Source organism: Balaenoptera acutorostrata, chromosome 6 (assembly GCF_949987535.1).
Source record: "Balaenoptera acutorostrata chromosome 6, mBalAcu1.1, whole genome shotgun sequence".
NCBI classification, from domain to species: Eukaryota; Metazoa; Chordata; class Mammalia; order Artiodactyla; family Balaenopteridae; genus Balaenoptera; species Balaenoptera acutorostrata.
In genome coordinates, this window is record NC_080069.1 from 124,804,069 (window position 1) to 124,831,583 (window position 27,515).

At 62.1% G+C, this 27,515-nt stretch overlaps 2 protein-coding genes across 6 annotated transcripts; one reads left to right on the plus strand and one right to left on the minus strand.

Annotated features, from left to right (window-relative positions):
- Positions 1-1,459: 1,459 nt before the first annotated feature.
- TRAF2 (TNF receptor associated factor 2) lies at positions 1,460-27,515 on the plus strand. Of its 5 annotated transcripts, XM_057547572.1 has the most exons (13): positions 1,460-1,930; positions 2,098-2,189; positions 4,512-4,988; positions 13,571-13,787; positions 14,248-14,326; positions 14,490-14,588; positions 19,044-19,205; positions 19,928-20,002; positions 21,576-21,650; positions 23,104-23,445; positions 23,943-24,120; positions 24,663-24,811; positions 25,461-27,513. In XM_057547572.1, the coding sequence occupies exons 4-13, from the start codon at positions 13,600-13,602 to the stop codon at positions 25,677-25,679; spliced, it is 1,566 nt and encodes a 521-aa protein (XP_057403555.1). In that variant the 5' UTR covers positions 1,460-1,930; positions 2,098-2,189; positions 4,512-4,988; positions 13,571-13,599; the 3' UTR covers positions 25,680-27,513. The 5 variants fall into 5 exon arrangements, with proteins under 5 accessions (XP_057403555.1, XP_057403557.1, XP_057403553.1 ...); XM_057547574.1 differs by lacking the exons at positions 1,460-1,930; positions 2,098-2,189 and having other exon boundaries at positions 4,500-4,988; positions 25,545-27,515; XM_057547570.1 differs by lacking the exons at positions 1,460-1,930; positions 2,098-2,189 and having other exon boundaries at positions 4,504-4,988.
- LOC130708507 (basic proline-rich protein-like) lies at positions 6,485-11,869 on the minus strand. The gene is made up of 5 exons (XM_057549191.1): positions 11,864-11,869; positions 11,542-11,716; positions 9,670-9,786; positions 8,321-8,529; positions 6,485-7,219 (listed from the first exon to the last, which is right to left on the minus strand). The coding sequence occupies exons 1-5, from the start codon at positions 11,867-11,869 to the stop codon at positions 6,485-6,487; spliced, it is 1,242 nt and encodes a 413-aa protein (XP_057405174.1).

The following is a 27,515-nucleotide window of genomic DNA, read 5'->3' on the forward strand; positions in this document are numbered from 1 at the left end:
TGATCATTTGAGCAACAAATTACAGGTTGGAATATGTTTTCTCTTAGAATTTCAAAGTCAGGCTCTATTGTCTTCTAGTTTCCATATTACTGTTGAGAAGTCCCATGTCTTTCTTTTTGTCAGTCCTTTATTTATGACCTGCTTTGTGTGGGCTTCCTCCTCTCTCTCCCTTCTCACTCTCTCTCTTTGCCTCTGTCTCTGTCTCTCCCTCCTTGTCCTCTCCCTTCCCTCCCCCCTCCCCCCATCTGGAAGTTTTAGGACCTTCTACTTGCCCTCCTTTCTATGCAACCTCAGGGTGATGGCCTTGGTGTGCTTCCCCACCATGTGCTCCACACTCTAGACCCCCTAAATTTGGATAATAAGGCCCTTCAGTTTGGGAATGTTTTCTTGTGCTCTTTCCTCAGTAACTTCCTCCCTTCATTGCTTGTTTCCACTTTCTGGAATTCCTATCACTAAGATCTTAGATTCCCTCCTGGGGCTGTGAATGTCCATATCTTTTCTATTTTTAACTCCTTTTCTTTCTGCTCCACTTTTGGGAGATTTCCTCAACTTACAACCCTTTCACTGACTTTCCTCTTTAATTTGATCTCACATTTTTACTTTCTAAGTGCTCCCTGCTCTAGTCTATCTGTTCCTTCTACAGCACTGAAATTTATAGCACCCTGTTCCACATATTCTCTCTGTCCCTCTGAGGTTACCAAGTTTAGTTCTGGTCACGTGTTTTTTCAGGTACCTGCACCCTCCCTCCCCCTCCTTTCATCTGTTTTGATCTCTGTCTTTCACGCAACTGTCCCAACCCTTGGCTGTCTGTCTCATCCAAGAGGGTGGCCCTTGGGAGCAGCTGGGAGCCTCGTGTGCATGGCAGGACTGCCAGGGTGGACTCCTCTTTGGGGCGATCAGGGTGGGACAGAGCCATTTCGTCTGAGGGTCCCAAAGAGCAACATATGGCCAACCCACTGTTTCCTGCTTAGCCTGACTGCCAGCCTGGTGGCCGCCGTGGGGAAGAACTGAGCCCGGCGTCCCTAGGCTAGAGAGCCCTTGGACTCATCACCTCCTGCCTTCCATAGCAGTGACGAGAGGGAAGTTGCCTGGCTGTGTGGGCTGGAGAGAGGATCTGGGGTCCAGCTGTCCCTACACAGTGTTCAGCCCCTCCCTGCAGCCCAGCCTGCTCTGGGGCCGGGGCCTCTGGGTTTGCCTGGAGCCAGCGCAGCTAGCCTCTGATGACCCCCCTCACTCTGGGACCCAAAGGGTAGATCGTACATGATGCAATTAGCTAAAGGTTCATTTAGTAATCCTAAATAATGTCAGTGATAAAATACAAATACTCCTCCTCAAAATGTCTCCTGTCGGCCGCTGGCACCGGCAAACTCCAGCACACTTTGTATCCTACGTGGAAATCAGCTACACCCTGTGTTTCAGGGGGACGTTCCTAACATTTGGGTGTCATGTGTACTTCCAGCCCTGGCAGAACTCTGCGCTCCTGCATTTAAACAGCAAAGCAGGTGACATTAGCACCGCCACTACGCCCGACTTACTTCAACACTGTCGTTCTATACAGCCACTCAGAGTTTTCATTGGAATTTACAATCTTTCAACTGCGGAGATGTCTGAAAGGCACCAGGATCGGCTTTGACCAAAGACACTGACAGAATCACAATTTGCAGGACGTACATATGGTTCTTCCTAACTTGGTGCATCTGTGGTTTCAAGTGAAAGAAAATTACCACAAGTTTATTAAGGTCAATAAAAAGTATCCTTTGATCAACTACGAGTGAAAATAGATGGACAAATATGGCTGGACTGTCTATTGAACATGACAAGAAGAAAAAAGACTGTGACAAAAGCACTGTGAAATTTGCAGATACTAAGACTCAAAAACAGAAACTGGTCTATAATGTTATTCATTAATGTGAAAAATGGATATGTTGGTGTAAGTATTCCCCTTGTTTTTGAGAAAATACATAATGTAAAGAAAGTTTTGCTCCATCACTTTCCCCTTTTTTGTACTGTTTATTGAACGTATTTACTTTTTATTCACACGATTGTGTACATGAAGTTCAGCAAGAAAACATTTTTACAACTTGCTTTTCTTTTCAGCCATTGTCGTTGTCACCGAATACACTTGGTCCCATGGAGAAGCGGAGCTCAAAGATCCACTGGGCGTCCCCAGCGAGCACTGGAAAGGCCAGGTGTGCGGGAGGAGAGGATGGGCTGTGGTCCAGGAGAGGATGGGCTGTGGTCCGGGAGGGTGAGGGGCTGGACTGGGCAGTGGAGGAGGCTGCCAGCTTCCCCTGCGCACTGGTGGCCACTTCCTTCAGCTGCAGAAGGCAGGACCACTTAGACTGAGCCGGATGCAGGGCCTCTACGGATGGCCAGGGGAGGGGAGGGGGCCAGCTGGAGAGGGTGGGCTGCCAAGGATGGGCCCAGGGTCTGGGGAAGCAAGGAGGTACTGTTGACAGCTGGCAAAACCAGGGTCAGAGGTCCCAGCTGGGCTGAAGAATGCTGGGTCCTGGACAGGTGGGAGCCCCGTGGAAGTGGGTGGCAGTGGTGGGGCGGGGAATGCCTGCTGCGGTGGGGTGCCGGGAGACCCCTGAGGGCCACCCCGAGCCTCTCTGACACAGAGCTGCGGACCTTGGCCAGGTGATCACTTGCTGGGTCCGAGTGTGAGCAGAGCCATCTTACGGTTTGCGGGTCCGAAGTGAGGCGGTGGAGCAAGGTCCCCACAGGGAGCAGGTGCGCGGTGCCTGGGCGAGTCCGGCCGGAGTCAAGGGGCCAGAGCGGCAGCTCCGGATGCGGCCGGCAGAGGGCGCGCGCGGACCCGCCGCTGCTCCCCAATGAGGCCGAAGAGGCCGCTGCCCTCCAGGGACCCAGCTGGCGGAGGACACGGGCACACAAACCGAGTCTAGTCCCACGGGGTGTGGGGGAGGGGACCCACTTAACACAGGGCCACCTGGAGAGAGACCTTCTCTATCTGAGACCCTAGGACCTGCAGAGGGCCCAGGCTGAGCCCCTCGCCCGGGGAGGGAGGGAGCTGGTCCCGGCAAGGCACTGGCTGGTGTAAAGGCCCTGGGGCCGGGTCGGCCTGGCAATCGGAGGCCGGGGTTGGCTGGGGCAGCCCGGGCACCTGTGATTCTGCATGGGAGGTTGTCCCCCAGGCCTTCGGTTCTGGGTGTGGGGTGGTGTCCGTTTTCTGAGATTGGCTGAAGGGAGGTGGGTGTTGAGTGAGGAATTTGGGCAGGGTGGGGGAATTTGGGGTGATCTTTGCCTTCTTCTTGGTACTTTTCTGTGTTTTCCAGAGCTTCCAAAATGACCTTCTGTTGCTTAAAACCAAATGCTTTTGAATCGGTGGTACCATCAGGTGGTTTAAAAACTGTGGGATGGTGTACAGTGACCACAGCCCGCTCCTTGGCCCCCATCACGTTGATTACGTTCTCCTGCACCCTTCCCAAGTCTACAGAGAGTACAAACGGACACGAAAACCATTCTTTTCCACCTTTGCTTACAGAGGACGCAGCGCTATGTGCACGCTGTCACCACCATGCTCTCTGCACCTCATTAGGGCCTGGGCGTGGGCGGTCCTGGTCCCAGAGCGCTGGCTGCTGCAGTGAAGCCAGCTGCGGGGCCTCACCAGCCTGGTCTTTCTCCTTTTCTTGGGGAGGGGCGGTGCTGGCTGTGCACTTCCAGGAGGGGGAGCGGGGGAGCCCCTTGTGGCTGGCTCCCGGGCAGGGGAATTCTGGGCAGAGCTGGAGGCCGGCCTTTCTGGAAACTCGTCCATCAGGTGATTACACAGTGAGAGTGAAAACAGCTCCTTTCAGAAGCTGCAGCCCCCGGTTGACCTTCAAATGTCTGAAAAACGAGAAAAGAAGCGGGGCCGAGCTCTCAGGACGGGAAGTGGGCCGTACTGGGAGGCTGGCTCTGCTCCGCACCGGCCTCTGCTCTGGGGACAGCACCGGGCACAGGAGGGGCAGCCCACGTCCAGGGTCCTAAGTGCGGGCCCACGTCGGCCTTCCTGCCTCCTGGCCCTGAGTGCTGTTCTCCCAGAGGCCTGGGTGAGTAAAGGATGGGAGGTGAGATGTCCAAGGGGACTGGCCACGCCAGTGGGGAGCGGAGGTGCCACCAGCATTCAGAAATGTCCTGGGCGCAGACCAGGACCCGAGGGAGGAAAGCCAAGGGGGCAGGCCCCCCCCCAGGAGGGGGGCCTTGGGGCAGAGTGGGTGGCCGCGGCAGAACCCTCCCCCGGGGTCTGCAGGCCCAGTGGGCAGCTGATGGGGCCTCTCCTGCCTGGCCAGCGAGCTGTGCAAAGCCAGCGTCCACCGCAGCATCGACCCGGATCTGTAGCCAGGCCCACGCCTCTCTCTGGGGGGCACTGAGGCACAGGACAGAGGCCCTAGACCCCAGCCCTCAGGGGGCAGGTGGACGACGCAGGCCCCCTCTAGGGTCTGCTCGGGGCTGTCCCAGCCACCTCCCCGCATGGCTGCCTCAGAGGCTGAGTTTTGCTTTCTTTTTGGCAGGAAGGAACCCGCGTGGGAATCCCCTGAGTTGCCCGACGACCAGAGTGAGTCATCCCTTTTCCAGCCCGCCTGGATCGAGGTGTCACCCTTCTGAGCTGGCAGGCGGGGGTGGGCTGGCTGCTTCTCAGTCAGCAGCCCCTCCCTGCCGAGGCTCCCTCTACCCAGTCTCAACTCGGGGGCCTGTCGTCAGAATCTCTCTCTCTCTCTCTCTCACACACACACACACACACACACACACACACACAGTGTATTCAGGAAAATCCTCTGAAACTGGCAGTCTGAGAGATATGAAATCATTTTCATGCTGGAAGCATCGCCAGGTCCTTCGAGTGGGGCTCAGCCCTGTCCGTGCCGAGGGCTGCAGACAGCCTCCTTCCCGGGAAGCAAGACCTTCGTCCAGGAAATCTCTTCGGGATGCAGGGTGGGTTGAGGGGGCCCTGAGCCCAGCGCTTCTGGGCTGACCCCAACGCTGGAAGGGTGAGTGAGGTCTGACCCTCCCCAGGGAGTCACTGCACAAGGCAGGCGAACGACTTCCACTTCACCCTGAAGAAAGAGGGGTGCTGCTGAGCGGGGACCTCCTCTCTGCAGCAAGAGCCATTTCCTTCTGTGCTGCCAGTGGGTTCACAGGACGGCCTCGGCTCCCCAGACCCTGGGAGGAGAAATATCCTTACAACTGAGAGCTCGGTTAGTTATGGGCCTTGAGGGAAACCTCATGGAACGCGTAGGTGGGGACTGGGGAGGTTTCCACGGCTGCTCGTGGCAAACTCAGCCTTGAAGTTCACCGAACTCGTAATGGAGGCCTGGTGGCCTTGCTGCTGTATCCCGGGGTTGTGGCGTTTGGGATCGGGGAATTCCGACTCCAAACCAAGTAATGATTTATGCAGTGTGATGCGAGTACTTCTGGACACAGCGTGGACCGTTTACATCATGTGGCTTCACAGCCTGCCTATGTCGTTTACTCTGTCCTTGAACAGTTTGCGTGGCTTCAGACGCTCCCCCTGGAGCGGGGGCGCCCACTGTGCTGTGTGACCTGGGTAAGGAGTCTTGCCTCTCATAACCTTTCCTCTTCTGCAAAATGGGGAGCGTCGTCCCCATTTCCGGGTGCTGGTATCAGATGAGACGCTGTTCTCAGGTATTTAGAAAGCCGTATTCCACAGGAGAGAATCCAAATTGTCCCCACTCTCCTTTAGCAGATGAGAAACGTCTTGTCCTCAGGTCACACACTTAGCGGCAGTGTGCTGCCCCTTTTTTCTGGTCAAGACCACCGCTTCCTTTCTAAATATTTCCACTCGTGTGTGTCCATGTGCCATAGGCTGTGCGTATTGTTTTGTTTGGTGGTGAAATTCACATAAGATAAAATTCACCGTTTAAACCATTTTAACGCTTACAATTCAGTGTCATTTGTACTTTGTAATGTCGGGCAACCGTCGCCACTACCTAGATCTAGAACATTTCACTACTCCGAAAGGAGACCTCGCAAGCCTTCCTACCCTTTAGGTGAGCGGCGTCTGTTTGTACTTTTTCTCATAAATGTAACCCACACTGGGGTCCAGCCCTGCGCTGGGTATCGCCGTGGTGTCCTGCGCCTGGAGCTAACCCTCTGCGGGAAGCGCGTAACACACCCTCGTAAAAGAGAGCCGCGGCAACGCAGACGGACTCTGCCTCGAAAGAGTCCGCGGGCGACTTAAGTACCCTAGCCGCGTCAGCTCCGCCCAATCGGCGCCCGCTGCGGCTCCCTGCGCGCTTCTGGTAGGCTGTTGTGTCAGTCAGTCAGGAGTGAGGGCCCGAGGCGGGAGGGGCGGGGGAGAAAGCTGGCCAATCGGCGCCCGCTGTGGCTCCCTGCGGGCACTTGGTAGGCTTTTGTGTCAGTCCGTCAGGAGGGAGGGCCCGAGTCAGGGGGCGGAGGAGAAAGCTGACCAATCGGCGCCCTGTGTGGCTCCTGCGCGCTCCTGGTAGGTCCCCACATCAGTCCATCAGGCGGGCTCGTGGGCGGGGCGGGGCGGCGGCGGCGGCGGCGGCGGCGGCAGGCGGGTAGGCAGTTCCGGGCGCGCGGCGGCGGTTGGTGAGTCGCGCCGCGGGGGTTGGGGTAGGGGGTCGGGGTCGAGGTCGAGGGGCGGGGGCGGCGGGGCACGCGGCGCCAGGAGGCCCGGCGGGAGGCACGGCCGCCGTCGCGCGCGGGCTTGAGGGGATTTCTCGGAACCGGAAACTGAAAGTCGGAGCGGGCCCCTCACAGGAAAGTTCGCGAACGGCGGGGCGTCCACGGCGGCCGGCCCGGGTTCGCGCGGGGTCCACGCCCCCCGAGCCGCCCCCGAGCCTCGGCTGCGGCCCGCGGCGCCCCACCCCTTCTTGCCCCCGAGGGGCTTCCTGCCCCGCTCGGGGTCCGGACGGGCTCCGCGGGCGGCCTGGACCTCGGGGGTCGCCGCTTGTCGCTTGCTGCCCCGGGCCCTCTCCCCGTGCCCCCGACCCCCCTGAGCTTGGGCCTTGTCCGACGGTGACACCGAGCCCCGAGGTGGATGGGGAGGATGTAGGGGTCTAGGGAGCTGCCGGGACGGACGGAGCCTGGCGTGGGGACTCACAAAACTACTGTGTGTGCGGGGCCAGACGCTCCCTGGAGGCAGAGCGGGCTCCTCGTGGACCGGACGGTGGGGACGGGGGAGAGCTGGGGACAGCTGCGCCTGTGACAGCAGCCGCTCCGCCCGGCCTTGAATCTAGCAGAGCAGGGGGCGTGCCAGGCCTGACGCCGGGCCCTGCGTGACTCAGGGGCCACATGTCCCCGGCGAGGACGGCAGCGTTTAGCAACTCAGTTACTGGCTTTAGGTGGAGGTCTCAAGCAGCCCAGAATTGTTTGAGTTTTTTTTAACAGCTTTATTGCAGTGTAATTTACGTACCGCAAAACTCACTGTTGCTTGAATTTCAAACAAACAAAACCGTGAGCAGTGTTTTTTTGAAAGCCTTTTCTGAGGAGCAGAAGCTTTCAGTGCTTTCAGCAGTAGCATCTTCACACACTCGAGCAGCCGCTCTCTCTGATTCCAGGCCCCAGCCTGGCCGGTCCCCCACCTCAGCCCCACGCCCGGGGACACAGCCCAGCCCCCGTGAGGCTGCAGCTCCCAGAGGCCGGAGCCGTGAGTTGGGCCTCTGTGCTCTCTGGTCCTTTGGCCTGGGACAGCACTGAGCGCGCCTCCTGACACACCCAGGCCGCGCCATGGGCCCTCCCGGTGTCCCCCCTGCGTCCCAGACCTCTGCCACCTGAGGTGGCATTGTGCCCTGTGGCCCTGGCCTGCTGACTGCATCGGTAGTGGCGCTGCCCAGTCTCCCCAGCTCCACGCGTGATGCACAGCAGGAGCCTGGAAACATCCATGCGGAGCGACAAATAGAGTGAAGGTCACGTATGTACATCACTGGCTCGCTCACTCTGGGGAGACAAACACGCATGTCCTTCCTCTGGGGACCTGAAGAAATGGGTTGTTTCAACAGTGGTCGTAAACTGCGGACCAGAGCGCAGAATTTACAGCCATCACTTGGTGCTGGAGAAAATGTTTTCTCCGGGAAGAAAAGGCCTTCTGACTTAGTTCTGAGCCAGGTGTGGGCCACCCTCTGGCAGTGGGAGATGCCAGCCCGCCCGCCCGCACGGCCAGCACACCAGCGCGGACCGGGCACGGTCCAGCAGGTGGGTTTCCACCGCAGGGCAGCGCACACATGGGCAAGGGGAGGAAGGTCCAGAGAAGAAAACCCAGAAAAAATGACCCACAGGTTCCACAGGTCATGCCGAGGATGGGGCGCACGCCTTCCGTCTGTTCCTGAGTCCCCACCTGGGCTTGATGCCCTGCCCCCCCTGCGTCCTGGGCCTGCTCCTTCACGGAGATGGGTGAGGACCGCTCCCTCAAGGCCTGGGCTGTGTTAGCAGAGGAAGGACGTGTCCCCGTTCCACAGTGCGGCTGAGCCTCGGGGGGTGAGGGGGGCAGGCTCCGCGGAAGCTGTCCCCTGGCTCCGGGCAGGACCAGAGTGGCCACCGCGTTCCCTGCAGGGCCAGCAGGCGGTGGAGATGGCGTTTGGGGCAGGTGTTCCTGGGGACTGGCTGTGATTTAGGGAGGCGAGTACACAGCAGCGATGGGGGTAGGAGGTGAGTAGTGGAGGTGACTACAGTGCGGGCTCCAGGATTGGGGTGCCCTGCTTTGTGGCGGGGTGGCGCCCGGCGGGGCCAGTGGTGCAGCACGGAGGAAGGGTCAGACACAGGGGTATAGGAGCCAGTGGCCGGCGGGAGCCTTGGGAACAGGGAGGGCACCCCCACACCCCCCCATGGGCCCGGGTCCCTCCTCCCTGCCTCCAGGCCCGCGATGCTGCCGGGGCCAAGGAACAGTGCGGGGAGGCGAGGGTTGTTCAGGAAGCCGAGCAGCAGAGGCCCTGGAAGCCTGGGGGTCTGAGGGAGGAGCCCAAATCCCCAGCTCGTATTTAAGGGCCTCGGGAGGCTCCTGCGGTGAGTCAGGTCACAGTGGACGGTGGCCGGGCCCAGTGGTAGCAGTGTGGTCAGGTCCTGGATGTTTGTAGCAGGTAGAGCCAGTGGATTTCCTGGCCCGTTTGAGGTGGGCGTGAGGCGGGGCTGAGGCTTCAAAGGGGCAGAATCACTGCGTCGTCATTGATCAACGTTTCCCTGTTGATGGCCCCAGTTTTTCATAAAAATCTGGGTGTGTTGATGGCACGAGTAGCTGCGAGTGGGCGCGGGCGGGAAGGGACGGTGCAGCGTTTGCTGTGTGCTTTAGTGTAAACAGTTGTTGGGCGCTAAGTTGGTACCAGACCACTTGGCATCACGTTGAGCTTGAACGAAGATGAAAGTAGTGTCAACGATAACGTTCACGTGGACCTGAGGTCCTGGGGGCCGCACTCGCACACTGTGTGCGGTCACAGGTCCCTGAGAGTTGCTTCAGGAGGCTTGGACCTGGGGGGCCCAGCGTGGCACGCAGCAGGGGCAGCTGTCAGTGGAGCGTGGATTTGGGGGAGTTTGGTCCTTGCGTTGGGGCATCCCAGAGGGAAGCTCCTGGGTTGAACCCGTGTGTCTGCTGGCAACAGGTGGCCCCCAGCAGCCGAGTGCTCCGTCACCTGATGCGATGTTGGTTTGGGCAGCAACGTCCCTTCTGAGAATTAGTCCCTGACCCCCACACACCGGGCTGAGGACGGTGGAGCCCAGCTGCCCAGCGGCCTCCGGCTACGTCGGGGTCTCGGTTCTTTCCCTGGTCCTCCTGCTCTGTACCCAGGCGGGACCTGGGCTTGGGAAGGGGGCCTGCAGCGCACGAAATGGCAGAACAGCGGTGGGGTGCCAGATGCCCCCCACTCTCCTGGGGGTGGGGAGGCATGAGGGAGCTGCAACCCCACCTGGGGGGGGGGGCTTCTTTTGTGTTAAAACCGGTTTTTGAGGTTATTCTGCCATTGTTAATATTATGAAGCAGGGTTATTCTGGATAAATGTGCATGGGTGTACCATAATTAGGGATTTCACCATCTTTTTTTCGACTCTCCGGGAATAGAAACTCCGTCTCTTTCTTTTTAAAATGGGGTATACATACAGTAAAATGCACAAATCCTAAATGTACAGCCAGATGCACCTGTGTCCACATATACAGTCATTCCTCGCCTTCCAGAAGCCCTCACGTCCCTCAGGCAACACTGACCCTCCCGCACGGAAGGCTTCTGTGTTTCGCTTCTCACAGGGTTTCTGACTCCAAATGTGTGGGTTTCCCCACACCAAGCAGTTCTGCCTTTTTAGATAGATGCCGACTGGGCGTCCTGCAATTCAATTCAGTTCTGACACTGGCCGCCTGGGGTTAGCACACACCCCTTGTGTTAAGGGTTTGGTCTCTCAAGGCTGCCCCCACCCCACTTCAGATGCCAGTGGGGAGGCGGGGCCTCCCATACTTCTCACTGACCGACTGTAAATTGAGGGTCCCCATGACCCCCTCCTTGGGGTCAGTAATTTGCTAGAAGGGCTCAGAGAAACATGCGTAACAGCCCGCTGGGAGAGACACACAGGGCCAGGTACAGGGAGGGACGCGGAGCCTCCACGCCCTCTCCAGCACCCCCTTCCCAGCACCTCCACATGTTCAACCCAGAAGCTCTCCAAACCCGGTCGGTCGTTTAGGGTTTTCACCGGGGCTCCGTTCTGAAGGCAGGTTTGATTGAATCACTGGTGATTAAGTCAATGGCCAGTGTCGCTGCCGCGGAGATGGGGGTGGTGGTGAAGGGGCTTCTGAGTAAACAAAGGTGCTCCTCTGTCCCCATGGCTCAGGAAGCCCCAGGGGTTCTGGGTGCTTTGTGCCAAGAACCGGGACGAAGACCCAGCGTCTGTTGTATCCCAGTTCCCAGCCCCAAGAGTAACTGCTGTTCTAACTTCTATCGTCGTAGGTTAGTTTCGCCTGTCCTCGAACTTCATGTAACTGGAATTATCCTGTAAATAATGTTTTGTATCTAGTAGAAATGCCGTTTCAACAAAATTCAAGTTTGTTGTATAAAGTTAGTGCGTTCACGTCTGGAGCATGTTTGGGGAGTGAATTAAGTGTGAGACCAGGGCCGGGCCGTGTGGGAATACTTGTTCACACTCCCAGGTGAGTTGTGTGAATGGATGTAGTTCTTGTTTTTTACCACCTCGCCTGAAAGTCAGGATTTGGAAAATAAACTGGAAGCTTGGAAGGACCAGTAGGGGGTTTTGGTTCCATATTGGAGGCTTGTAACATCTGACCCCTAAGTACAAAGGCTGCCGGTCGCCCAGCCCCCAGCCCCGCGTGACTGCAGGTGGGTGGAGTGTGCGGCGCCAGGAGGGTCCGAAAGGGTCAGAGACTCGGGGTTTTCTTCTCATGTTTGGGCAGGTGGCACGGCAGCAGCGGGTGGCTCTCAGCGCTGAGTGTGGGCACGGCGCTTTAGAGTCTGTATGATGTTTTCCATTACGGTTCTTGAGGGTTCAAGTGTATAACTGTGACTTGAATAAGACATTTAAGGCCTTAAGCACTGAGACCTCCTAGGGCGTGGCGGGGGCGCCCTCTGACCGCGTAGCTGCCGGCCCTCCTGCCGCGCCAGGTAGCCGTGACCGCTGAGCGGGGAAGACGAGGCCCACTGTGTGCTGGGGCCTTTTTCCTCTTTACTGCTCAGAAAAGAGACCGTTTGTGGTTCTTTTATGTCCAACCGGAGTAAAGGTCCATGGATTAATAAAATGGGCTCAATCTGCCACAGAAGGTGTGGTCAGTCGGCCAAAAAGTGTTTCCCCCAGGCCGGCCACATTCGGGCGGAAAGTCATCGCAAAAGAAGAAAGTCTCTCCTGACAGGTCCCCTGGAGACTGTTTTTGAGATTGGCAACGAGAAAAGCGTCACCCTCATCCTCGCGCCTTGCACGAGCTTCATTTTTTATTTTGCTTTCTGGCCCTGCCTGTGTAAAACATGGCTGCAGTCATAGAGGCCTTTGCGTTTAATCTTGTTCATTTTGTTTGTCTATTTATTTATTTATGGCCGCGCCGCGGCTCCCGGGATCTTAGTTTCCCCAACCAGGGATTGAACCCGCGCCCATGGCAAGGAAGGTGCGGAGCCCTAACGACTGGACCGCCAGGGAATTCCCACATTTCATTTTATTTAACACCTTATAATGAATACAGAGTTTCGACCTAAAGAAGATGTTTTTTTTTTCTAGTTATATTCAAAAATAAAAACTCCTCTTTCTCATGTAGTTTGGAGCCATGATATTTTAAACCATCAAGGTTACAAAATCAATTTAGTAGCATGACCAGAAAAAGAGGGAAGCTAGGAACGTGATCCCTCTCGCGCGGGAGGGAGTGCACCTTCACGGGCCTGTGTTCCAGACGTGCACACGTGTGTGGCCGCCACAGCCTGACCTTGAGCTGCCCTGGCCCACACTGGGGGCGCGTCCGTGAGCTCTTGGGACTTTTTGTTCACATCGTCCACCAAAAGGTTTTACTAATAAAGGCACCTCTCATGCTTGCACATCTGTGTTGTGAGGGCTTGAAGGAATGAGATCCCCCAGCTGTCGAATGGACAGATGGACCCTCCAGGGGCCAGGCCTGCCAGTGTGAGGAGAGCACGAGAGAGGCAGAGCTGTGCCCTCCTGAGGTGCCTGGGCACAGCGTCCCTTCTGTTGGTGGCTGGAGGCAAGAATGTCGGTTGTGAAACTTCCTGGGAGCTGCGGAGGGCCCTCTGAGTAAGGCCTCCTGTGTTACAGACCCCACAGCTGACTGAGAGTGGCTTTGCCCAGCAGCTAGGGGACGACACCGTCTGTGCTGTCCCCTCGGTGTCAGGCCAGCGTAGGACAGTGCACGTGGCCTCCTGTGCACGGTCGCTGCCCAAGCAGACACGCCCCCCCCCCCACCCACCGGAAAGGGGCAGAGTTTCATAGCATCCTGACTTGACCATGCCCAGACCCCAGAGCAGACGGGGTGTGTGCTGGGGGCATGCGGGGGCAGGGGGAGCTCTTTGGGGGTTTGCACAAAGGACTGAGGCGGCCTGCCGGGGTAGTGGACGATGAGCAGGTCTCTGAGCACTGTGGGGGACCCTCCCCCCGCTCGCCCATCCTGGTTACCTTGCCTTGGTGGCCTTACCAAGGCCTGGTGGACGGCAGAGGGCAGCTCTGAAGTGAGGGGGACCCTGGCTGTGGGGACGGGAGCAGAGCAGCAGCTGCACACAGGCCGCACCCCCATCTTGGGGCTGAGGGTTGGTACGGCCGTCTCCTGGGCCTGCCTGGGGGCGTCGCCTGCCAGGCTGTCCAGTGTTCTAAGGACACATTCACACCTGGAGCCTTGGGGAGATGGCCAGGCGCAAGGATTGGGGTCCGCGATCACGGTCAGATGGGAGCCCGGCCAGCCGGCCTGGGAGCAGAGGCCCGGGCCGGGTGGCCACAAGGACAGCCCGCTGGGCCCAGGGCTGCGGCGGGTGTGCGGGTGCCCTCTGTCTCAGCCTTAGCCCCGCCTGCGCAGGGCTCCCCGGAGCGCTGACGTCCTCCCTCTCAGAGGTCCAATGGCCCAGGCCTTGCATGTCCCCGGACCCGCCGTGACATGCTGTGCTCTCCCTTAGGGCTTGGCCTTGGTGGGGCTGCGGTGCTCATGGCTGCGGCCAGCGCGACCCCTCCCGGCTCTCTGGACCTGCTGCAGCCTGGCTTCTCCAAGACTCTCCTGGGGACCAAGCTAGAGGACAAGTACCTGTGCTCGGCCTGCAGGAACGTCCTGCGCAGGCCCTTCCAGGCTCAGTGTGGCCACCGCTACTGTTCCTTCTGCCTGAGCAGCATCCTGAGGTAGGGGCACCGGGAGCAGCCAGGAGAGGACGCGGATGCCCGCGTGGCCCAGGGCTGCTTTGGTGTGGGCTGAAGTCAAGCGTCTCCTTAGAGTCTGTTTTCCCTGCTTCTCCTTGTCTCTGGTGGGAACCGGAGAGTTTAAGATTGCCTGGAGGCTCCCGCTCCCTTTGTGCTGGGCGCCTGAGTCCCTGCGGGGTCGGGAGGTGGGGCCTCTGGCCCGTCAGCAGGAGGACAGCGGCCCTTGGTCCTGGCATCTCTCTGCGCGGGTCGCGTTCAGGCGGGCCGGGGTTTGGGGCTGGGCTCCGAGTGTCTTGCACGGTGTGCCGTGTCCGCTGGCTGCCCCGGTGGCCGACGGAAGCTCCGGAGCCCGAGCCGTGGCGTGGGCCTGTGTTGGTGAGGCCGCGGGCCTCCCACCCTCCGCGGCGGGTTTCACGGTGCGGCCTCCCCCTCTCCCCACCAGCTCCGGGCCCCAGAACTGTGCCGCCTGCGTGAACGAGGGCATTTACGAGGAAGGCGTCTCTATCCTGGAGAGCAGCTCGGTGAGTGAGCCGTCCACGCTGACGGTGTCGAGGGGAGAGGGAACCTGGGAACGGCTGCGGGAGAGGCGCCCCGGTCCCGAGCCTCCCCCAAGGCTCGTGGTGTGGGGCGCCCGGTGGGTGGGCGGCTGGGCGGGGGCTTACCCGAGGGACGCTCTCTCCCCAGGCTTTCCCGGACAATGCTGCCCGCAGGGAGGTGGAGAGCCTGCCGGCCGTCTGTTCCAGCGAGGGCTGCACCTGGAAGGGGACCCTGAAGGAGTACGAGGTAGGGGCTGCCCTGCGTTGGCGGAAGCCCCTCCCGCAGAGCAGCTTCAAGCCCGCCTGACTCCCGCGGAAGGGGGTGCAGCTGCTGCTCCGGACGTGCCCACCTAGACTCTGGAGCCGGGGAGCCGGGCGTGTGGCCCGGGGTGGGGTGCCCACCCTGTCTGGGCTGTTTCCTGGTGTGTCCGTGGACATGGTCCTGCGGCCGCGGTGCGGTGGCGGTGAGCAGCGGTGTGCGCGGGGACCCTGGTCCGGCCCTGAGAGTGCCGCGCAGGCAGGAAATTAGCTTTCTCGCCGACGGGACTTTGTTGTCTTTCCTCACTTTGGATAGTGCTGACTCTGGAAGACGCAGGAATAGCCTGCACATCCGTTCTGGGGTCACAGGAAGGCATCTGGCCAGTGACAAGGGCAGTGGCTGGGTGCATATCTTGCCGGCCTGTCTCTGCCGCGCGAGGCTGGCCTGTCGGGGTCCCTGTGTGCTGGGCCTCCGGCAGCTGAACCTGCGGCTGTGAGCCCGGCCGGACGCTCTTCCTGGTGATCAAACGCCCTTAAAAACTTACGTCTCCAGGGTACCTGCGCACGAGCGTTCCCAGCAGCCAAGTGTCCCCGGCAGAGGGCGGGACACACAAGATGGGGGCTGGTTGTGCCGTGGAATAGTGTCCAGTCATGAAAGGAAGGGAACCCCGCCCCAGGCTACAGCGGGGCGGACCTTGGGGACATCACGCTGAGGCCACTCTCAATCAGCTTTGGGGTCTGAGTGAGATGAGCCCAGCACAGGAGGACAGAACCTGCGGGACCAGCCCTGTGACACAGGAGGTGGAGTGGAGGCTGCCCGGGCCGGGAGGTCGTGTGCAGTGGTGCAGAGTAACGGGCTGGGTCCTCAAGGTGGGGAGGCCTTGGTGCTGTCCCATGCGGCCCCGGCTGGCGAGGCTGGAGGGGCTGTTTGCGGGGGACCCGGCTCGCCTACGCCCAGGGCTGCCCAGGCCACGGAGCAGCCTCCCTGCCACGGGGTGGGCGCCGGGCTGCGACTGAGTCACGACACGGGGGAGAGCCCGTCGGCTCTGGAACTGGGGTCCTGGGTTCCTGGCGGGCTCCTCCCTCCTGCTCCCGTCCCGGGTGCTGCGTGGCGGCGTCCTCTGGTCCTCTTGACCGACTCGACCTCGTGGGCTTCAGGCTCTCGGTTGCGTTTTGCCAGAGGAGCAGCTTGGCCGTGTCCGGGGAGGAGCCGGTGGTCGGGTGGACGGAAGCTGGGCTTTCCTCTGACGGGCGCCTGGCCTGGAAGCGGAGGCCTCTCTGTGCCCTTCCGGGGAGCCGGACTGCAGTCCGTGGACAGAGGCCCCCGACGCCCAGGGGCCACCGTGCGGCAGGGGCGCAGGCAGGGGGTGCTGCCACCGGGCCCTGCTCGGCAGACGGGCCTGAGCTGTTGTTGCCCAGCGCTGTCCGGAGAGCCGGCCTCGGGGCAGGGTCTCTCCTGGGGGGGAGGTGGGGAGCCCCAGCAGGGAGTGCAGTGGGTACTCCGTGTCACCTTTTGAAGGGACCAAAGAGCCCTGGGGACAGGCGGAATAGCCCCAGCTCCCGAGTCCTCTGGGGTTTCTGCCGCCTCCAGGCCGCCAGTGCGGGTGGCGGCTTCGCAGGCCCCTGGCCGAGGGCCTGGGACCGCAGCCAGCCCGTGGGCCCTGCGCCGGCCCTGCAGGCATGCGGGCTGGAAAGTCCCTGGCTGCACCCGGGGAGCTCAGGAAAGTCCCTGGGGGTTGGTCACGTGGGAGACGGGCACTGCTCTGGGTCTCTCGGCGCAGCCTTTGACGTAGGGTAAACCTGTCTCTAGCTGGGGTGAGACCCCACCTCGGGGCGCGGGCGGCCACCTTGCTGCAGCGGTGGCCCCGCTCCCAGCCTGGAGCCAAAACGTTTGCCCTTTGGGCTGTTCAAAATTGGGGCGGTGCTGGGAAATGCTGAGACCGCGGCTGAGCTCCTGAGAGTGTGGAAAGATGGGGGAAATCCTGGTCAGCCTTTGAATAAGTTTTTCCTTTGCAATGATGTCTAGTGTTTTCTAAAACCTCAGTGAATTAAGAGCCCAGTTCAGTTAGAAGGTGTTTGTGGAGTGGCTGCCAAGCACACACAGAGCCCTGGGGACCTGCTCTTCGGGAAGCTAGAAGCAGGGGCTGCGTGGGGGACTGCTCTTCGGGAAGCGAGAAGCGGGGGCTGCGTGGGGACTGCTCTTCGGGAAGCGAGAAGCGGGGGCTGCGTGGGGACCTGCTCTTCGGGAAGCGAGAAGCAGGGGCTGCGTGGGGACCTGCTCTTCGGGAAGCGAGAAGCAGGGGCTGCGTGGGGACTGCTCTTCGGGAAGCGAGAAGCGGGGGCTGCGTGGGGACTGCTCTTCTGGAAGCGAGAAGCGGGGGCTGCGTGGGGACTGCTCTTCTGGAAGCGAGAAGCAGGGGCTGCGTGGGGACCTGCTCTTCGGGAAGCGAGAAGCAGGGGCTGCGTGGAAGGGACAGCAGGGAGAAGGGGCCCGGGCGGCCCTGAGGGAGGACCAGGTTACGGGGACATTTTGCAGCTGAAAGGTGAGCAGAGTCGGATGTGCTCGCGTGTCAGGGAATCCAAAGCTGAAATGCCTCAGCGTTTAGCTGGAACTCTGGTTGAATGAATACTGATTTCTCTGAGCCATCTGGTGGGAGTGGGAGCCGACGGAGCCCGTCCCAGCCTGTGAGGGTGCTGGTGCCCCTGCTCCAGGTGTGGGCTTCGGGGGCACTGAATCCCGGGGGCGCCTGCTGAGTGGCGAGCGGTGTGGGGCCGGGTGGTCAGCGCTGGCCACGCATGACCCTCTCCAGTTGTCCAGTGGCCCCAGGGCTCACCCTTGAGCATTTTCTTTTGCTTTGATCAGATCCAAGTGCCTTCTGGGTGCTGTCGTTTTTGTTTCACGAGGGTGGTTGTTTCCGAGGCTCCCCTGTGGCTCGGTGTGATGGTTTGTGCTGTGCTTAGTGTGGCCATACCAGAGCCCTGTCTGGGGAAGCTGGGGGTGCCCTGGCGGTCGAGGGAAGTTCCTCCCGGGTGTGGCCGCCGTGGAGCCTTTGAGGAGCTGTCGCTGGAGCGGGAGCCCTCGGGGAAGGTGTCCCCTCTGCTCTGCTTCCTGTACCTAGTGGCGTCCTGCCCACCCGCACGGCCGGTCTGCGTCCTGGGGCCGGGCCTCTGCGGCAGCGTCCACAGAGCCCCGTCGGGTTGAGTGGGGTCACCGGGGAGGCTCGCTGAGAAGGCCGAGTTCCATCTGATGTGTGTCCCTGTGGGAGACGTGGAGCCCAGGGTCCTGTGAGGAGGCGGGAGTGCCACGGGCACCACGTCTGAAGTCTCCGCGCCCCGGCTGCTGGGAGAGTGCCACGCGTGCCGTGTCTCTGGGGTTCACCTGGCACCACTTCTCACTCCCCGAATGATGAGCTTTGGCCCCGGCAGCCGAGCCTGCCGCATGGGGTGGAGACTCGGCCGGCCTGTTCGCTCGGCCTCGGACTGTGGGCCATGTGGAGACAGAGCCCGCGTGAGGCACCTCCTTCCTCAAGGTCACTGCGGCTGAGCTCTGCGGGGGCCCTGAGCTGCCCCAGCTTGTCAGGCGCCCAGCCTGAATCTTGGTGGAGGTGCTGACCCCACGGCGTGGATGTGCTCGGTGCCCAGGCTGCGTACTTACCAGGGGTCGATTTTGTGTGATGCGTATTTGATCACAGTTTTTAAAAAACAACAGCAAACAAACCGTCATCTCCCGTTCTCTGCTTACCGGCCCGTCGTCTGTGCCCCTTCCTGGCCGGCGTTTCCTGAGAGCTGCGCACAGCTTCTGTCTGTCCCCTAGGCTCGCGGCCCCGTTTCCAGGTCCCACCCTTCCTCACCTCTTCGGCCACCGCCACCTCCGCTCAGCCCGCTGCCGCGGCCGCCCCAGTGCTGCGCTGCTCAGGGCCATGCCTGTCCGGGTCGGGCCCCCGCTCTGCGCAGTGAAGCGGCAGCTGCAGCTCGCCTGCCCTCCTCCCTCCGCGTCCCTCCCCGCGCTGCTGGCTTTACCGGGCCCCGCCTGACCCTTCGGAAGCCCAGGCTGGGACCCTGCCTCCCTGGCCACGTCACCCTGCGTGTCCTCAGCTCCAGGAGGGCGGGGATGGGGGCTCTCAGCCTGGGCGTCGGGACGAGTGGGCGCCTGCGTTTCCGTCTGCTTCTCGCTCTGGTCCCCACGGCGTCACTTCTCTGCCCTCCGTCCACTTAGAACCTGTTCCCGCAGCCCCTCTCACTGTCCCCCTCTGTGTCCCGAGGGTGGGGTGCCGCCGGCTGGATCTGGGTCCTGATCTCTGCGCTGGAGCAGGGGTAGTGGAGCGAACGCGGTGGCCCCCGTGGCCCAGCGCCGAGAACAAACCCGGCCCGGGCCGCGGCCGGTGGGGCAGTGGCCCAGAACCCCACGGGCGCTCCGCCGACACCACGCTCCCTTCGTTGCCAGAGCTGCCACGAAGGACACTGCCCGTTCATGCTGACCGAGTGCCCGGCGTGTAAAGGCCCGGTGCGCCTGGGTGAGAAGGGGCACCACCTGGAGCACGAGTGCCCGGAGAGAAGCCTCAGCTGCCGGCACTGCAGGGCGCCCTGCTGCCTGGCTGACATGAAGGTGAGGGCACGCCTGGCGGGGTCGGGGGTGAGCTCACACGGGGGGACGGCAGCGTGCGGCCATGTCCCCCTCGCTCGGCCAGCAGCCTCCCTGGGTTCACGCTGAACAGGCCCCGAACACCGTGTGGCTTTACCTGAAAGCTGTCGCGTGTTTGTGAAGGGCGGGCCACTTTCCCGTGGGTTACATCACGTCTGGAGCTTCTCAGGGTTCCTGAGGTCGCGAGCGAGCTCGGTGCCCACGTTTCCGGAGTCTGTCCGTGTGGGTCACGTGGATCTGCTGGGTCGGGACCCAGACGCCCCCTGCTGTCTGCAGGTCTCTTCACCTTCCGCCTTTCCCTGTGGGCGTCTTTTTCTCTCTGCCGGCCGTCAGTCTGCATTTGGCTGGCCGGGTCCCTGCGGCGTTTTTCACGCCCGGGAAGCCCAGCTCTAGAGGCAGCCCAGGGCCCGAGACTCCGGGCGCTCACCCTGCGCATCTCGTCAGGGGTCTCGGAGGTGTTCTGGCCGCTTGGCTCCCCCGCCACCAGGAAGTCCGCCAGCCTGGCACCCGGGTGGCAGTACTCTCGGGGCGCTGGGGCGCTCCTCCTCCTGGTGTTACCCCGGCGGCTGCCGGTCGAGGGCAGGGCCTGAGTCTGCAGACCTCCGTGTCGCACGCCGTCTCAACCTCGGGGCTCAGGGGCGATGCTGGCCTGGCCCCAGCTCTGACGGCTGCCACGTCTCTTCCAGGCGCACCACCAGGTCTGCCCCAAGTTCCCTTTGACCTGCGAGGGCTGCGGCAAGAAGAAGATCACACGTGAGAAAGTAAGCACTCCCCTGGCGCCCCTGAGCGCTGACCAGCTTGGTGCTCAAAGGACAGGCCGCACCTCGGCCCTGGGGGGTGGGGTTCCCAGGGTGGGGTCGCGGGCTCCTCTTCCTGCCACCCCCCTCCCGCTGCGCAGCCTTGCATCTGAGCCACTTGGCCCCAGGGAGCGGGGATCTGGGCAGTTGGACTGTTTACCTGATGTGTGTGTTGATGGCTCTTCTCGCTGCGGGAGGTCTGTGTCCCTGAGGACGGGGCGGTGGCTTGTCCGTGCTCCTGCTGTGGCAGTGGTTCCACAGGCGGGCCCCCAGGCCCGCCCTGGCTGTGCTGGGAGCTGACTCGGGGCGGCCAGGCGGCCTCCATGCTCTGGGAGGGAGGGCGCACGCTCACGTGCCTGTGGGAAGCCTGCGCTTGGTCCCCGGGGAGGCAGCCGCAGTTTGTTCGATGAGGCCCCTTTGTCTCCTTTTGAGCTTCTGAGGTCGCTCTTTGGAGATGACGCATCTCGTGGATTTGTCCAGCGGTTATAGTGCTCCAGGGCAAGAGCTGGGAAGAGAGTGATTCCGGAAGCTGGTGGGGCTCGGATCCCTCCCGAGCTGTCCTGGTCGCGCACGCCTCGCCCACACGATGGGTGAAGACAGCATCCAGGCTAGCTTAGGTGGCATTTCTCAAGTTGTGAGCGTGACCGAGAGCTTTTTGCCTGAATTTCACCTGCGTTTCTCTTCCTGGGGAGCATTTGTGACTCCCGTGCGTTTCTTGGCAGGGCATTTGTCCTTTTTTTTCTCTGTTTTTTGGAGCTCTTTGTGTATGAGAGCTGTAAGTTGCAGTTATTTGTCCTTTTATTTTAGTTAATGGTATTTTTGGTTTGTTTTTGTTTTGAGGGGCACTTTTCAAGGTTTTTCTCACTGTTTCTGGATTTTGATCCAGGGTTGGGATTGTTTTCCGCTCCCCGGTACAGAGGAAATTCTCTGTTTCCTGCAGGTGTCAGTCTGATTTCTCACGTTCTGGGTCCCTGGCAGGTGGAGGCCAGTGGCTGCCCCTGCCCCTCCCCCACGCCTGGCGATGTCGGTCTGGCTGCGTCTCCCTCGGCCCAGGCACTGCCCGGCTCAGCTGGCCACCCTCTGGGTCTTGGGTTCTGCCCTGCTCGGAGTGTGGCCGTGGGCCAGCGCCACGCCGGGTCAGCGCTGGGGCTCTGATCCCTGGTCAGGCTGGTGCTCCTCACTCCTGGCTCGGTTTGGAACCCAGGCTGTCGGCCCCCAGGCCCCAGGGCCTCAGACCGGCCTGTGAGGGAGGAGGTGGGCAGGGCTGCTCTCTGGGACGCAGAGGCCCACGCACAGGACGGGCTCTGCCGGGCGATTCCAGACGGCCCACGCGCCTCAAGCACACACGTGCACGCGTTTGCGTGTGTGCGCGAGGGTGCACTGCAGCTTTGGGAGCAGGTTGTTGGGTTTTGTCCGGCCCGAGCGTGCAGAGGCCAGTGGGGCGGGTGCGAGGGTCCTTTGATGAGACTGACCCAGTCGGTGCAGACGTGGCTGGAGCAGACAGAGGAGGACCGGTGTCTGATGTCAGGCCCGTCAGTTTCAGGACCACGTGAGGACATGTGGCAGATGCCGAGTCCCCTGCAGGTTCCACACTGTCGGCTGCCCCGAGATGGTGAGTCCAGGTCTGCGGCGGGACCGCCGGGAGCTCCTGGTTCCCAAGCAGAGGCCGGCAGACGTGACCGCGCCCTGCGGACACGGTTTCCACTCCACCTCCAATCCGGCCCTCAGGTGTCCCGGCTCTGTCCGCTCGTCCCCCAGGTGATCCCTGGTGCCCGGCCTTGACCGCCCAGGTGCTGGGAACCCCCAGCGTGTCGCAGCCCTCCGAGCTCTAGCGATGCCCCCTCTGCCCGTCCTCTCACCTCACCCAAAAAGCTCACCTTGCTCCACCCGGCTCTTCTGGCCAAAAGCCCAGTGGTCGTTCTGGACCCGCCTCTTGTCTCTCCCACCACGTCCAGTCTCCCAGAAGAGCCTCCGTTCTGCCTGCAGAGGGGTCCTGGAGCCTCTCTGCCTCCCCGCGTCACCTCTGTGGCCTGCGTGGCCCTCCTGCGTGATCGCACCCCGGTCACTGGCCTGGCTGTCCTCCAGCACGCTGCCTTTCCCTGGGCCCTGACCCACCTCCTGTCTGCCCACCGCACCTGCCAGCTTCTGTGCGGCTCCCTCGGGCCTGGGCAGCTCCCTGCTCACATGGCCCTCGCCCTCCTTTCCCACCTGTTCTGTGCCCCCGAGGGCTGGGCGTGTGCAGGCCCTGCAAGCGGAGGCGGGCTCCACAGATATGGGCACACCAGCCCTCTGCTCTCAGCGACGCCCCAGCAGCATTTCCGGTGGCAGCAGTCCTGGCGGTGTTGTCACTTGGTGACTGGACGACACTTGGTCTCCGTGTCCTGCTTTGTTTTTTCTAACGAGGGTGAACAAGGGCAGCGCCCCTTCCGTTCGCTTGGTTTGTGTGTGACATCCTGCTTCTGGGCAACGCGGTGCTGGTCATTTCCCGCTCAGGCCCGGGGATCCCTGGCGTGGGGGCCGTTAAGAGGCCAGAGGAAGGGCCTAGGGCACACGCTGCCACGGCCTCTTCACGTCCCACTGAGGACGAGTGTCCTATTGACCCTGTGGATCCAGCCGGCCTCGGCCCAGCTTCTGGAAGCCTCAGGTGCCCGGCCATCCCAGGGCGCTCCAGGCACTGGACCTCACGTGGAGGTTCATCCCTTTCTTTGCATTTTAGGCTTTTTGAGGCTGTCTGACCCTCCAAGCTCGTTGTGGAGCTTTGGGAGGGATGTGGCTGCAAAGCCAGGTCTGTAGGGACTGTTGAAGATGCGTTTCATCCCCCTCCCCCCGCCCAGCCGCGGCCGCTTCTTTTGCCGTGTTTCTCCCGTCACCTGAGTCACGGGTGAGTCACGTAGGGAGGTCTGTGATGCGCAGACGTGGTTGAGTGCAGACAGCGGCAGACGCGGCGCTGGCAGGTGAGCGAGAGGGCAGGTCACCCTCGTGTCGCCGCCGGGCGCCGGTGCTCCGTCGAGGTGTGCGGCCGCGGGGCCCCGCTGGGGCTGAGCGCGGGCGTCGTGCCTCGGCAGGTGGAGGGCGAGAGGCAGCAGGAGCACGAGGCGCAGCGGCTCCGGGAGCACCTGGCCCTGCTGCTGGGCGTCCTGCAGGCCGGGCCCCCCCCAGGCGACGGCCGCCCCCTCCTCGGCCAGGGCGAGCGGGGCTGGGGGGCCAGCACGCCGGGCCCGGGGGCAGCGCCCGCCACGGCGGCGGAGCTGCTGCAGCGGTGCGAGGCCCTGGAGCAGAAGACGGCCACCTTCGAGAACATCGTCTGCGTGCTGAACCGGGAGGTGGAGCGGGTGGCCATGACTGCCGAGGCGTGTGGCCGGCAGCACCGGCTGGACCAAGACAGGATCGAAGCCCTGAGTAATAAGGTTCGTGCCCGGGGTGCGGGGGGCGGGTGCCAGGGGCTCAGGGGGCTGCAGAGCCAGGAGTTTGAGGGCAGCGCCTGCATTTCCAGCGGGCACTCGGCTCTCCGCGCTGTGCCTGAACAGAGCTCCTCTCTGAGCCTCTTCCCCGCAGGGCCCGACGTGGGGCTCAGAGAGGCCGAGGGTGGAGCCTCTTCTCCAATTGGGGGGCAGAGGTAGCCGTGGGGAACGTGCCTGGTGCTTCGTGCGGGTCCCACGAGCGTGTTTCCTCCTGGGGTCGGGGGTCTCGTGGGCATGGAGCCCATCCGAGAGCAGCTGACCCAGCAAGGCTGAGGCACTGGGCACGGGGGCCGTCCTCCTGGAAATGGGGGGAGACAGGCGTGGGGGTCGTGTCATAGCACGTTCCTGCCAGACGGAAGCTGGTCTCTGTGGAGGCAGGTGAGCCCCAGGCCCCTCTGGCCCGGCGCCCCAGGGGTGCGTCCTGACGGGCCCCGTGCCCCCAGGTGCAGCAGCTGGAGAGGAGCATCGGCCTGAAGGACCTGGCCATGGCCGACCTGGAGCAGAAGGTCCACGAGATGGAGGCGTCCACCTTCGACGGGGTGTTCATCTGGAAGATCCCGGACTTCGCCAGGAAGCGCCAGGACGCCGTGGCCGGCCGCACGCCCGCCATCTTCTCCCCAGGTGCTCTTCCGGAACTTGCCCTCCCCCTGAGCTGCTGCCACCCTGGGCCCCCGCATCCCCGGGCTGGGGTCTGCCCCCTGCCACGGCCAGGAGCCGCAGGGTCCCCCGGCGGAGCCTGCCCGGCGAGCCGGCTCGTCACCCCGCAGTCACCAGCCTCGTGTCAGGGTCACGTCTCGTTCCTTAAGCGGCAGCCCCACCACGTCCGTGGTCACCCCTCTGCTCCCCGTTGGACATGAGGCTCGTCCAGCCGCAGCCCCTCTGCCCAGAGCCCCTGCCTGGTGCTCGAGCCTCAGTCCAGCCCCTGAGGTTCCTTCCCGGTGGGTAGCAGGGCCGGTGCAGGGTCGCATTTAGGGTCTCTTAAAAGTGCCGTGTCTGACGAGTGCTTCCATTTTCAAGAGAAGTCTGTTTGCACGAGCAGCTGACCGCGTGCCTGGAGGAGCACGTTCCCTCCTGTGCCCTCCACCCTGAGTGGCGTGTGTGTGTTTCCTGGGGAGGTGGCCGCGTGGGCTGAGCCCTGGGCGCTCACCGGCACCTCCCCACAGCCTTCTACACCAGCAGGTACGGCTACAAGATGTGTCTGCGCGCCTACCTGAACGGAGACGGCACCGGGCGCGGGACGCACCTGTCCCTCTTCTTCGTTCTGATGAAGGGCCCCCACGACGCCCTCCTGCGCTGGCCCTTCAACCAGAAGGTGCGCGAGGCCCTGCCCCAGCTGTGCTGGCGCGCGGGGGCCCCTGGGTGACAGGTGCCGGCGTCACCACGCCTCAGTGCTCGGGCAGTGTCCACTGTCTCCTGGGCCATGCCGCTGGTCAGCGACTCGGGACCAGCAGTTAGTGGTGGTGCTGCTTCAGAGAGTTTGTCGCAAGGAAGGAGGGCCGCCAGGGGGCCTTGATCTGAGGGCATGGCCCAACCCTTGGGAAGCCAGAGCCCACGCGGGGGAGGAATTGGAGACCCGGGCACTAGTCAGGACAGACGCCATGATGACGCTGGGCAGCCCCGTGGCCCTCGTGGAGGAGGTGGCGTCACTGAGCACAGGGCCGACTTGTGCTTCTCCCTGAGGGGTGCTGTTCCTGGGGGTGGGGACAGCTGCGTGAGCTCTTTGGTGAGAAAACGTCCCTTAGACGTGTTGTCAGAAAAAAGCACAAATGGACGTGGCGTGGGGTGCTGGGCTTCAGCCTCGGATCCTGGTGTCAGTGGACAGAAAACGCCGGGATGGGCACAGATGGACAGACCGGGCTGACCCGTGGCGGCCGTGCTCCCGGCACTCGACTGCAGACCGGGCTCCTGGCGGCTGGGCAGGCTGTGACTCACGTGCTGTCCCCTGGGCGCTCTCCTCCCAGGTGACCCTGATGTTGCTGGACCAGAACAACCGGGAGCACGTGATTGATGCCTTCAGGCCTGACGTGACCTCGTCCTCTTTTCAGAGGCCGGTCAGCGACATGAACATCGCGAGCGGCTGCCCGCTCTTCTGCCCCGTCTCCAAGATGGAGGCCAAGAATTCCTACGTGCGTGACGACGCCATCTTCATCAAGGCCATAGTGGACCTGACAGGGCTCTAGCTGCTGCCCACGGGAGTGGGGCCACTGCGCTGGGCGGGCACCTGCGAGCTCACACGCAGGGTCCGCCTCCCGGGAAGGGGTTCAGCCCAAGGCCATCAGCGTGGGCTGTGGGCCGTGCAGGTGTGGAGCCCTCAGCCTGCAGCGGGGCGGCCGGGGCCACAGTGAGGAGCTGCTGGAGAGGAGGGACAGTCTCGGGCCCAGCTGCCGCTCCAGGGAGAGCCCTGCTGGGCCGGTCCGACCAGGCCGGCAGGTGGGGAGGGCGTCCCGTGTCCCCTGCCCTGTGGTGCGTGCAGGGCGCACGTCCAGCACCCCCCCGCCCAGCTCCCGCAAGACACGTTGGCTTCCCTGTTGGGTGTGGAGAAGTCGCTGTTAAACCCTTGAATTTCTGCGGTGAGTGGTGTCCATCTGGCTCTCGTCCTGGCCATCAGTGACTCTGGCTGGGGCCTCCTGGCCTGCTGGCCTCCACGCCCTGTGTGTCGCCAGCTCCTTGAGCGGTTCCGTGGGCTCCCTGACACTGCAGGCTGGCTCGTGTGGGCCTCGGTGAAGCCAGCCATTCTCTCTTCTGCGATGTTACTAGCTGGGCAGCTCCTCGTCCCTCAGGCCTCCCCAGGGGCTGCCCTGGAGAGCAGGGCCACGTGCGTGCCCCCGATTCTGGGCCTGCCCCGCCCCTCCGTGCAGGGCCCCCGGGCCTGGAAGAGTGGCCGATGGCTTCGGCTGAGTTTGGGACCTGACAGGTGGCATCTCCCCAGGACCAGGACTTGCCCGGCCTCCAGGTGTTTCCTCAACAGCGGCAGAGCCCGGGCAGCCTGAGCACAGGCTTGCACCTCGGCTGGACCTGGTCAGGGCCTCAGCCTGGGGGCTGCAGAATGGGTGCGGCGTCCTGGCCGGCGGCTGGCCACACCCAGGTGCGCTAGTGACCAGGACTGGGTGCTCAAGAGCCGGGGTCCTTCCAGAGAACCTGTGACAACATCGTCACTTACTTCTCTCTTTCGAGAAGTTAAAGAAAGGCACAGAGAATAATAAGCTCCGTGTGTCCGGAATTAACAAATGTACACGTTTTGAATTATGTATTTTAATTAAAAAGAAACATTGCGGAAAAGTTGAAGTCCTTCTGCTTCCTTTCCCTCTCACCACCTCCTTCACTGGCCAAGGCACCGGCCTCATGGATTTGGATCCGTTTCAGTTTTAATTCTTGTCTGTGTGTGTGGTCACCCACAAGTAAGGCTGGTGTACTGAGTCCCCTGCAGACCCCTCTTCCCCTCCCCCAGGGAATGCCTGGTGTGCCGAGCACCGCGCGGTGGGCCGGGCACAGACACAGACGGTGTCCCTCCTCCCCGTTCCCTCGGGCACGTGCCTCCCCGCGCTGCCCTCCTGACCTGGACAGAGCATCCCCGCTGCTGCCCATCCCATCCCGTCCAGCCCTTGCTGCCTGTGCGTGCAGGCTTGTTGCTCCTCCAGGGTCCCTGCCTGCCGCCCGCCTGCCTGCCTACTGGGGTGTTGTTTTCCTCCTGGTCGGAGAGAGCTCCCAATATTCCCGGAACCTGGCCCTGGAGCACGTGCGGGCTGTGTGTGCAGGTGTGTACAGAAATGGAGCGCTCGGACACACTCGGGTCATGGACAGTGCCGCTGGCCACTTAGTCAAGAAGTCCCAGCCCCCCGCCCCCGCCGGGCTGACAAATACTGTTTTCTTCTGATGGGTTTTTTTTTTAATTAATAAATTTATTTATTTATTTTTGGCTGCGTTGGGTCTTCATTGCTGCACGCTGGCTTTCCCTAGTTGTGGTGAGCAGGGACTACTCTTCGTTGCGGTGCGTGGGCTTCTCATCGTGGTGGCTT

Excerpts from the sequence above, each read along its gene's own strand:
- LOC130708507 (XM_057549191.1), bottom strand. Across the intron at positions 8,530-9,669 it reads GCTCCACCGTCCTCAGCCCG|GGAACGCGGTGGCCACTCTG; the intron begins GTGTGTGGGGGT and ends CTGGCCCTGCAG. Across the intron at positions 7,220-8,320 it reads GGGCAGGGCATCAAGCCCAG|ATTCAAGGCCGGGCGGAGCG; the intron begins GTGGGGACTCAG and ends CTGCTCTGCTAG.
- TRAF2 (XM_057547572.1), top strand. The coding sequence starts at position 13,600 with ATGGCTGCGGCCAGCGCGACCCCTCCCGGCTCTCTGGACCTGCTGCAG. Across the intron at positions 14,589-19,043 it reads GGACCCTGAAGGAGTACGAG|AGCTGCCACGAAGGACACTG; the intron begins GTAGGGGCTGCC and ends CTTCGTTGCCAG. Across the intron at positions 20,003-21,575 it reads AGAAGATCACACGTGAGAAA|TTTCAGGACCACGTGAGGAC; the intron begins GTAAGCACTCCC and ends CAGGCCCGTCAG.